General features: G+C 42.5%; 1 protein-coding gene across 3 annotated transcripts; it reads right to left on the bottom strand.

Moving 5' to 3' along the window:
- Positions 1-638: 638 nt before the first annotated feature.
- On the bottom strand, positions 639-7,429 carry mfsd13a (major facilitator superfamily domain containing 13A). Of its 3 annotated transcripts, XM_079293268.1 has the most exons (10): positions 7,140-7,429; positions 5,971-6,042; positions 5,037-5,311; positions 4,817-4,896; positions 3,551-4,000; positions 3,343-3,451; positions 3,107-3,203; positions 2,522-2,693; positions 1,783-1,976; positions 639-1,649 (listed from the first exon to the last, which is right to left on the bottom strand). In XM_079293268.1, exons 3-10 carry the CDS (start codon positions 5,202-5,204, stop codon positions 1,399-1,401), a joined length of 1,521 nt encoding a protein of 506 aa, XP_079149394.1. In that variant the 5' UTR covers positions 5,205-5,311; positions 5,971-6,042; positions 7,140-7,429; the 3' UTR covers positions 639-1,398. The 3 variants fall into 3 exon arrangements, with proteins under 3 accessions (XP_079149394.1, XP_079149396.1, XP_079149395.1); XM_079293270.1 differs by lacking the exon at positions 5,971-6,042; XM_079293269.1 differs by lacking the exon at positions 7,140-7,429 and having other exon boundaries at positions 5,971-6,361.
- Between the last annotated feature and the right edge of the window lie 3,728 nt (positions 7,430-11,157).

The raw sequence follows: 11,157 nt of genomic DNA, 5'->3' as shown, positions 1-11,157 counted from the left end.
TATGTGAAGTTCCTTTAGATTACCCGTTAAAACTAAGTATTTCATTTAGTTTTTAAATAATTAATTTCAGCCGTTAAAACGATCATAAACCATATAATATAATCTAATATAATAATGTGTGACCTGTGCATGGTCAAGATTAAGTTTTATATATAGTCTATTGTTTTCTTACACTTTTGTCACGGTGAATAACGTATTTATTTTTACGATGTGTATTCTCTCATTTGTGGATGTTTTTTTTAAATCTTTCCTGGCCTCTAAAATCCTTCAAATTAAACATTCAGAGAAGCAAAATCACTGTGTGAGTGAACTTATCACTTTTGTCCCGTCCCTAAAGCCAAAATGGTTGAGAACCACAGACCTTTATTTTATTAGGTTTGTGCTTACATGTAGCATGTTTCTAAATATGTGTTGTTACTAAAATGATCACACAGCAGTTCCTTTTGCCCCTCAGACCTCTAGCGGGTCAGTCCGCCTGTGGTTCTGTGTGCAATTTCCCCCAAATTACAATTTATAAATCACTGGAATATACACAAACATAGCAAGTCTATAAATGTCACGCACACACAAACACACAAACACAAACACACACACACACACACACACACACGACTCTAAATGGTCAAACACAGGTTGAGTTTGGTTGATTTTTAGATGTTTTATTTGTGGTAACACCAAACATTCTTTGTATTATCTGAAAAATTACAAAAGTGATAGGATAATATGGCTACCAGCACTCATTATTACGGTACACAACAATATGTCACAATCAGAATGTTAGAAGTACAACGGACAAATGGCAGTTTTGTGCAAAAACATCGATCAAACACAGTTCTTCACATCAAACCGGCAGGCCATCGTGTGTAAATGTAAAGAAACGGTAACGTTGGACGTGGAATCCATGCAGTTTCAATGGCACTCTGAACACATTAATGCAAGTTTATTTCATGTTCTTCATTTGGTACGAACATTAGTAATCAGAACTGTAGCTCTGTGGTAAACTTCTCCATCTTTTTACAGCTGATGTCACTGATAAATTACCCAGCAGCTCCGGCGTTTAGACGGTTCTCGGCCATAATTATGCTTAACAAACTGTTTAAAAGAGGCCACCCCATCTTTGGCGCACACCATGAAAAGTTCTCACCTTGGTCCGACGATTGATTAGTTTGACTTTATCTTTTGGTCTTCTGTTCAAATATGAATATAAGTCAATAATCTAAAATATAAAAATAAGGCAGGTTTCATGTTTTTCCTCTCAATGTTGCGTTTTCTTGTCAGAATATTGTGCATCTCTCACATGTTGTGTAGTGGTTCATATTCTAGCACACAAGGCTGAGAGATTGTAAAACAGACCATTTTAAAGTGTCTGTGTGCAGCTTCACGGCAGCTCCGTTCAGCTCATATGGCCTTGACATCGATGAGGTGGCCGTGCTGGGCCCCTTGCCTTAGGGCCTTGATCCCTTGCAGCTTGCGGCCGTGTAGGGTGAAGCGAGACCAGGCGGCCAGCTGCAGCAGGGCACAGGTGATAGGCACAAACACCACCATGTAGAAGCAGCCCAGGCGGAGAGGCGGAGTCCCTGAGCCAGAGGCCACGTCAGGCACGGAGACCAGAGAGTCCTTCACGGGTTCCCTCTCAAAAATATCATAACCTGGGGAACGAGAAATAAGTAGTTCAGTCAGTTGCTTTTCTGCCGACAGCATTCAAGCTTAATTTGGAAAATTCATAAAGACACATGCAGAAACAAGGTCATTACACACACGTCCTAGTGTTTCTGTCTGTACCTGTGTAAACACACAGCAGCCAGGTGCCGATGAGCGGGGCGAACGTCTGGCCCGGTTTGGTCAACAAGGCGACCATCCCGAAGAGCAGAGCGGAGGTGGCCTGATGACGCCGATTCACCACAAAGTCCTCGTCCACCAGATCGGAAATAACCAGCTTCAGCAGCTTGCACGTCCCCTCTGTAAACACGCGGTTACTGGAGGAAGACAAGTCTCTGGTCAGGGTTTGTGGAAAAAAAAAAAACATCAAGGAAATGTATATTTTAAAGATGTTTATCAAGGGTAGATTATTATGCTCTACTTAAGTATATTCCATTGAATTAAGGTGTGCCAATCTATTGTTTGTCTGTCCTTTCTGGAAGAATGATCCCTTCTGTTGCTCATATTTTCCCTTAAAAAGATTTAACTACAGCCAAAATCTTTCAGGCACTTTTTCCTTATTCAAATCAGGTGTGTGTACAGATTTTAAATGCTTTTGAGGCAAATACTTTGGGGCTACATGAATAAAGGACTCCTGTTCATTCTGAGGGAAAGAAGCACAAACTGGAGCAACCTTTGTATGTCCTCGGGGGACAAAAGTTCCCGTTGCAAATATTTAGAGTTAACCTTGGAAACAGGCTGCGACAGAAAAGAGTCCTCTAGAACGCTACGTGTTGAGCTTTGAAAAACAACCCACAAAAACAAGCAAACAAAAGTACAAGCTGTCACACATCGGACCCCTGATGTGTGTGCGTGGCCATACCTAGCGATGAAGATGCACAGCAGATAAATGTGGTCAGCCCCCGCCAGCAGCATAGCCACACTAAGTCCCAGTTTGAGCATAAAAAGCCAGCGGATAACCTGGTAAACCCCGTAACGCTGGCACAGTGTCAGGAAATACAAGTTGTTCAGGTGGGGGGCAATGTATGAGATGCCTGCGTGGGGGCAGAAGCAGAACGGAATTTAAAAAATAAACCAGTGGAAAGCAGAGCAATTGTAAACAAAAAGACAGATCGCAAATCATATAGAAATAGAAACATGTCTCAGCCACAATTCATTTACAATTAATGATCTGTTCCGAACAATTCAGGAGATGTATCTTAGAATAACACATCACTGGTTTACTGAGGTCTTCCTGGTCTGTAAATGTGGGAGGGAGATTGGATCAATCCACATATTCGTCAAATTATTGGCAACTCAAATTACTGGCAGTAATGTTAAACCTTCAATCTGTGTTTTCCCATTCCAACCCAGTATAAAATATCTAAAAATGTGTGATAATCACTGCAGTATCTGGCAGTATCAAACATGTTTTAAGAAGACTTGAATGTCACTTCCTGTCTCTTACCGAGGAGGATTGAACCTGTGGAGGCAGTAATACTGTCAGACAGGAGATGTTCCAGAAAAAGAGGGAAGAAGTTGCTGTTGAAATGGCAGTGAAACACCTGCAGGGGGAGCAGACACAACAATGGAGTTTGTGACAGACCAGATGGAGTAATAAAACACTTATCGTAACAGTGATAGTGTCTTCCCACTTTACCTCTACCAGCATTCACAGCACATCCAATGTGATTGATATCGTACCTGAACCAGGTTCATGGACACAAACCACAGGAAGTTCCTGTGTTTGGAGAGCTGCTTGAGGTACTGTCCAATGGTGACGGGGCTTTCTGGAGCATGGCCAACACTCAGCCTGCGATACAGCAAAAGAAGACCAGAGAGAGGAGTGAGATGGAGAGGAAAGACAACCACACTGACCTGAGAAACTCCAGATCTTCAGAGAAATCCTTACTCTTTGAGTGCCAGAGCCTCATCCTGTCTCGACCAGACTTCCTTTTGGAAACGACGCCGAAGCAACCGCGACACTAAGAAAAAGCCCAAGATGGAAAAGGCTGCCAGGGTCACACAGAAGAGACGGAAGGAGTATAAATCATCCTTGTCCCAGAAGGAGTAGGACAGGAATACGGAGAGCGAGCCCAACGCGCTGAACACGGAGCAGTGGAAGTTGAGGCGCGTGCGGTCGTTGGCGGACACGGCGAGGTCCGCCAGCAGGGCGCTGTGGTGGAGGTCCACCATCGACAGGAAACCGTCGTACAGACACAGGCACAGCAGGAACTGCAGCCACGGTCGGGCCCACGCCACCCAGAAGGCCAGGAAGGACAGAGCGAAGAGAGGGCCATTTGTGGAGAGGGCCTTCAGGCGCTTCAGCACCACCTCTGGAGTCGTGATCTGAGAGCCTGACCTTAGTGGAAAAACACAAGTAATTAGATACAAATACAACTTTTGTGACAACTAAGCAAGGCCAACAGACCTATTGAAATACTCTCAAGCTATCGGAGTGCGTTTGTTTGGCTAAGGATATATATTGGGTGTCACTTTAACTTGGCTGATGTTTGACTGTATAACCACCTATGTAAATACAGATAAACACAGTAAAATATACAAAAACCATCATAAAAACAGGACAAATAAATGATATATTACAAACTTTAATGTGATAAACTTTGTTTTGTCAACAGTGACTGTGTATTACGACAGCACAGTCACAGAAGGCTTAATCAGAATGAAATGCAAATAGTAGCTTTCTGTTTGACGACTCAGGCTCTGACGAGGTGTTTGCCGAGCCTCGTGAGCGTAACGGCAGCCGATTAAAGAGTTCACGCTGAAACATTTCCGTGTGTTTTGTCGTGTGTGTGGGAACCAAAGCCGTGAAATATGAAGGTTGAGGATGTCTGAATCACTATTATTCATGCCGACTGTGTGGACCAATGTTGCGCTGAGCTCTTTGTTACTGCTGTGTGTTTACAATAAAAAGAGAACAAAACTGAATAAAGAGGATGTGTAACTAAAAAAAAAAAACATCCTCAGAACTAACCTATCATAACTGGAGATAGGCTAAAGCAGGTTACTGTATCCACTCACTGTAATAACACCAAATTATCTTCAGCTAAACAAATACATCTTTCTTTGCTTTGGGTTTTGATTTCATGCAATGTTTCACGTGAAAATATTATGAAGTGATTTCTCTGAGAAAAGAGGAAGACGGTGAGACACTTACTGAGGAGAGCTGAGGAAGGCGCGATCGCTCAGCCAGCCGAAGAGAGGATCATTCACACTGTTCCATATGAGGAACACCGTCTGTGGTAAGAGGACAATAATGCCAAATAAAAATCAACAATCTAAAGATGATTGTTTGTTGATAAGCTCGAACATGATATCAAGCTTCTAAGAACAACAAGAACCCACATTTTAACTGACGCAGGTCTCTCGTCACTCACCTCTCCAACCCAGAAGGAGATCTTATCAATCTTGTAGATGGACACGAATGTCTCCACATAGTACAGGAGGAACACATTGTGGAGGATGGAGATGAAGAGGGCCAAAGAGCCGTAGAGCACTGCAGTGGAGACGACGCTTTGCCAGCAGCCCCAGGCGCTCCTGCCCATTCTTCTTCTTCTTCTCCTCTCTCAGTCACGCTGCTCTGTCTTTCCTCCGTGCCAAGCTGCAGTCATCTCACGGCGTGGCCGACCCCGGGTCACCACCTCATCATAGCCTGCAAAGACACACAGAGCAAGTTTTCAGTTCACCCTGAAGCAAAAAAAAAGACATAATCGTATGCGAGCGTTCTACATCTGGAGAGGGTGAAATACTTCTGAGCGTTATTGGCAGTTACAGCCACATACGTGTTATTAACATGTCTCCGTCTCTGCAGATGTTTGAGCCGAACAACAGGGAGCTATTTTCATAGCAATGGCACGGTAAGTAGTCATTAAAGTTAGTTAGGCTGCAGGCCGCTGTTCCTGTCTGCTCTGGCCCATGCACAGCTGTGGTCTGTGTGTAAAGCCATACTTTGACCACTCCCCTGACACGTCGCGTCGCAAAAAGCTGGTCTTCTTCACATTGACACGACAAAAAGGGAAAGTCACACGATCCTCAGTCAGTCATTCTTTTCAGGCAAAGTGATTTCACTGCAATCTATTCACACCTGACTCCCACAAGCTCAGACTTGCCCCGATCTACAACACATCCTCTCACATCTTCAGCAGGGAGGGGGGAGCCACATAATAGCTCACAATAACAGTGTCTCAAGGCGATGTGATTCTTTCTGTGGGAGTCAACCACAATGGAGCGTCTATGCAAAGCTGCAAAGTGCCTCATTCATATCAGGATCTCAACAAATCCTGTGGAGTGAAAAAAAAAAAGTTTTCCAACCTTGTTGGTCCAAGCAGTGAAGCGGGATGACTCTCAGCTGGCTGCTCCGTATCACATCTCTAACACGTCTTTCTGAAAAAATCAGAAGTGGTCGATTTGGGAACAGACAAAAGAGCGGAACGTGGATCTACAGATATCCAATTCACGTCCTCTCAGCCACAGCTGATTCAGGAGCTGTTTACACCTGTGGAGAGGTTTCTGATGTATTCACTCGGATAGCCGACAGATATGATGATTGGAGACACCCGATCTCACCAGCAGAACATGACAAAAGGGGGCATCAATCATCCCATTATTAATGTGGTCAATGGTAGAGAAGCTGGAGGCAACAATCCTGCTAAAAACTTTCACTGAATCTGAAAGGCACAACATGCAAACCTTACCAGCGTTAGTCAGCATGGTCTTAAACTGCTAACATGTAGGCATTCAGAGTCCCCCCCAAAAAGCTTGCTACTATACTGTGTGTGTGTGTGTGTGCGCAAGAGTTGTTTTCCCCGCCAAGCAATTACACAATATCATCTTTCTCATCCAGCTTCTAAAACCCTGTCATTGGGATACTGTGGCGTAGAAAACATTGGGAACGAAGACAATACTCCTTTCACAGAAAGAAAGAACAAAGCATTCGAAGACTGATCCGGCTCCATTCTCTGTCTTCTTTCGTTGCAATGATTTTATATTGAAAGTATTAATCTGGATGTCTGATTTAGGAGCTTTAAAGCAGAGAAGGGAAGGAAAGTTTGCTTTACTGCTTATTAAGAGAGAGAGCGACAGACATACAGACAGATAGACAGATAGATCCACTATCTAGTATAGTGAACGTTTCCAGCAGTTAGTTAGCTAACTAGCTAATCAATAAACTTGTACTAATGTTACCGTCACTCTCTGGTCCATTCAACCTACAACACCTCACGCGTTGTGTAGTCTGCTATGTCCGAGAACAGATCGATAACTACCTGACAATAAAGCTATAACGTTATATCTATTGTTGATCTATTGGGCTAAGCCAAATACCGCTATTAGCACAAGCTAGCCTAATTTAAATGCTAGCAGTAGCTAACGTTAGCTGGTTAACGACCATGGTTAAAAGGGTGGCTGCCTAACTGGAGATAAACCCGTTATATGTAATGTAATGTATGTATATGACACAGAGAGAGATACATGTCACGTACCGTCAGAAGAGCAGATAACCAGACCAGATAAAGACGCTTTTAGTCTCGATAGTGAAGCTGTGACTTGTTGGCTGGTCAGCAGCAGCTGTGTCTCTATCACTGGAAGGAGACCGGCATGACGTAGGTCTGGACACGGACAGACCGACGTCACGAGTACTACAGTGTGTTTGTTAAAGGGGTTTTCAAGAGATACAGCGACACCCAATGCTACCAGAACCTGTTGACCAAGTCTGTCCAGTGTACTTGTAGATATAGGTCAACCAGGAAGAGCTGCATGACCTGCAGGGAAGTGTATTCCTCTGTCAGTGGGGGAAAGTAACTCAGCACATTTACATGCATAGAGTGGTCTCGCGACGTCACGATCTCCTTAGATACGAGGTCTGTCCGCCATGTTGGAGTACATACAGATCCTACATGGCGGCGAGTAAACAAGGAGGTGCGGCGAAAATACCATATTTTGAATCACTGGATAGTGCATCAAAGGTTCGCTACCTGGCCAAATTGAAGGTTATTGGTAACTTGGATCCCTATACGATGAGTGCAGATGGTTTCAGTTCCGATCCTACTTATCTTCCATCGGTAAACTACGCCAACATCTACACGTATCTCGTGAACACCCCCAGTCCTTACACAAGTAGAATATGGGATGTGTGGTTCTATAAAATGGTATAGAATTTGCAGGGTTGAGAAGTCCGGCAGTCCAGTATAATATCTCACTTTTTCATCATTATTTTCGAAAAATTCTGAATCAAACATGGATCGTTCATCGGAAAGTTCCTTTTTCAAATTCAGATTTTCCGAGAGTCGGCGCTGCATCTCAGCTTGCATTGCTGCAATTGTGGCCCCACCGAGGTCTGTCTGGTTGGCTTGGTTCTTCTTATCCTCGTCCTCATCCTCTGCTGCTGGTGGGCTGTCATATGCATGATCCGACGTTAAACTCATATCAAGCAATGCTGAGGCTGCATCTCTGTGTTTCGCCTGTTGTACACGCTCGACACGTCTCTGGTACCGACTGCTGTCACGGGCCGATGAAGCTTCGGTAACCTTCTCATGTCCAAGTTTAATTTATATTTCCTTTATTAAATACTGTTCACAAACGAATTTGTAAATATAATCACTGACCACTTATAAAGTGATCCGCACATACTCTAGTGTACGCCAAATTCCATTCCTTTATATCTCGAGAGATGCGTGACAGCCATTTCTCGCGACGTCGCTTGGATAGCTCCTTCGTGTCATTTCCTTGATGTGTAATGACCGCTGGCAAACGAAAGAATGATTTCTTGTCTCTATCAGCTCTGCTGCCACAACCAAAGACAGCACAAAAGTTCACCACCGACAGGTTATGCGACTCAGTCGTGCATGCCAGTGGCTTTGTGTGTACTCCAACATGGCCGACAGCTAAAACTGTGACGTCACACGAGACCACTCTAAGTATAAATGAAAACCATAAAAATGTCAAGGCAAGAGTGACAGCCTGGGATTTTATTTACAGCAGAAAGTTTAGGACTACATGTTAACAACACCAGACTAATATATAATATGATAAAGTAATATTTCTCAGTGTTTGGCTTTATTGATATGGAAATATAAAATACATGTGATGTAGTTAATTATCTTTGATTATATACTACACTTCAAGTGTTGGTCACTTGTGTATTTCAGATATTACAACACTATCTGCATTCATATATTTTTTATTGAAAGTGTTTCTGATTTGACTTAAACATTGATAAGCATTGAAGAGAAAACAGAAAAAGCCCCAGACCATGTTTGTGTGTCTTTCTATCTCTTCTCCAGCAGAGGGCAGTCACGGGGCACAGATCACAGCTAAAATGTTGCTGTTATATTTCTATACGTTTTTCATAGTTGTCTACACTCAACACAATTACACCTTAATAGTTTTTTCACCCCCTCATTACTCATTATGTAAGTGCTATTTATAAAAACTATTTCACCTTTATTACGTAAAGCCTCATTACATTAGAGCTGCCAGGTAAAAAAGAAAGAAAGGCGGCAATAACAGTGAGTTACAGTCAATAATGAAAACACATATAACTTATCCTGTAAAAAAATAACACAGATCTGTAATTTATAATCATTTATACGGGCTATCCATGTGTGTGTGTGTGTGTGTGTGTGTGTGTGTGTGTGTGTGTGTGTGTGTGTGTGTGTGTGTGTGTGTGTGTGTGTGTGTGTGTGTGTGTGTGTGTGTGTGTGTGTGTGTGTGACAGAGAGAGAGAGAGAGAGAGAGAGAGAGAGAGAGAGAGAGAGAGAGAGAGAGAGAGAGAGAGAGAGAGAGAGAGAGAGAACGAGAGAGAGAGAGAGAACGAGAGAGAGAGAGAGAACGAGAGCGAGAGAGAGAGAGAGAGAGAGCGAGAGAGAGAGAGAGAGAGATACGGGTGGGGGAGGACTGGTTGTGTTTGAGCAGCATTGGGTAACTGCAGCAGCAGCAGCAGAGCAGCTCGGTGCGGAGAGGACGTCTCAGAGGATATTTGTGGACTCCAGGAAACAAAAAAACAGGTGAGTCAGTCTTTTATTCTTCTATTGCTTTTCTACTGGTCTCTTTATTTCAATGTGTTTCCTCCACTTTTCCTTCCCGCACGCTCTCTGTGCACGCATCTACACTCTCGGTGCTGCAGTCCAGGTCGGACAGGTGCACATGGCTGCACGTTTGCACGCTCGTTAGCGCACGCGGACTGCTTTACATACGATATAAGCGTGTTATTATACTTACTTATTACTGAGCATATTGGTGTGGGTGAAATAAAGTGATGACTGTCAGCTTATGTCCGGGAGTGTTTTTGCATCACATTATGCATCACAACAGTCCTGAAGCTTCTGACTGCATTGTTCTTAAAGTCCTAAAGGTTTGATAGAAAATCACACCTGAAATGTGTATTCTCTGTTTTAAAGGTGTGTTCGTGTCTTACTCTTGAAGGTGAATGTAAGAAGGAGGGAGATGAGTCTGTTTGTGTTAGAGTCACTGGTTTGTTGTAAAAGTTCATTCAACTTAACCATCAAAACTAGTTGGCAATGCATCCTTGCTCTGATTTGGACATAAATGAGATAGAGCTGCCATGTTGGTTGAATTAGATTAGTTTAGTTACTTTCTAATAATTCATTCTGCATATAAGAATGGTCTAATGCTTATTATTAGTATTAGATGTAAACCATTAATAATCTATCGCCAAAAGATGCTGATCCTTTACTTGAGTAAAAGTGGAAATACCAAATAAATAAATATTTATATATATAATGTATAATATACGAACAATATATAGTGTTGATATTATTGCATTCATGTGTTAAGAGCAGCTATTTCAGTGTGTAGGTCAAGGTGGTGAAGCTAAGTTTAATTAATTTAAAAACATATTTCATCGGTGTATCATATCAAATCTTCATTTGAAAAGTCATGCTGTCAGATACATGTGTAAATGAAGTACTTCCTTATATTCCCCTCTCAAATATCAAGGAGTAGAAGTGTAAAGGAACATAAAACAGAAATCCTCAAGTAAACAACAAATACTTAAATATCATGTTGAAGTGAAGTGAATGTAAACAAAGTGCAGAAGGTCGGAGGTCAAACGGACCATTGGAGAGGTCTTCATGGTGGATTTAGGAGCTATACCTATATAAACCAGCCACAACCTGGCAACCCAAAAGCTGTTCCTGGAAAAACAAGCGAGATAAAGTATTGTAATTAATTCATACCAACCATTATCAGAGCCGTTCTTTCCACATAAAGGGCGCAATATTAGAGAGTGCACAGATGAGTGAAGTGGTAATGTCATCCCTCAAGTGTAGAGAGGAGCAGGGTGTATAAACTGCATATACCACAATATGTGCAAATTAGATTATACGAGGGTAAAGAGAGATTTTGTATATAATGGAGAAGAAGTTGAAAGACAAAGTCAGTTCCCCAATGAGAAGATTTATTTCATCATAAATGTTGAGCAGTCTGAACAAGAAATGCCTCTAAAGTGCTCCATCTTTGTTATGATTGGACCGCAGATAA

The sequence above is a fragment of the Melanostigma gelatinosum genome (assembly GCF_949748355.1).
Source record: "Melanostigma gelatinosum genome assembly, chromosome: 21".
NCBI lineage: Eukaryota > Metazoa > Chordata > Actinopteri > Perciformes > Zoarcidae > Melanostigma > Melanostigma gelatinosum.
This window is presented reverse-complemented; position numbering and strand designations above follow the sequence as displayed.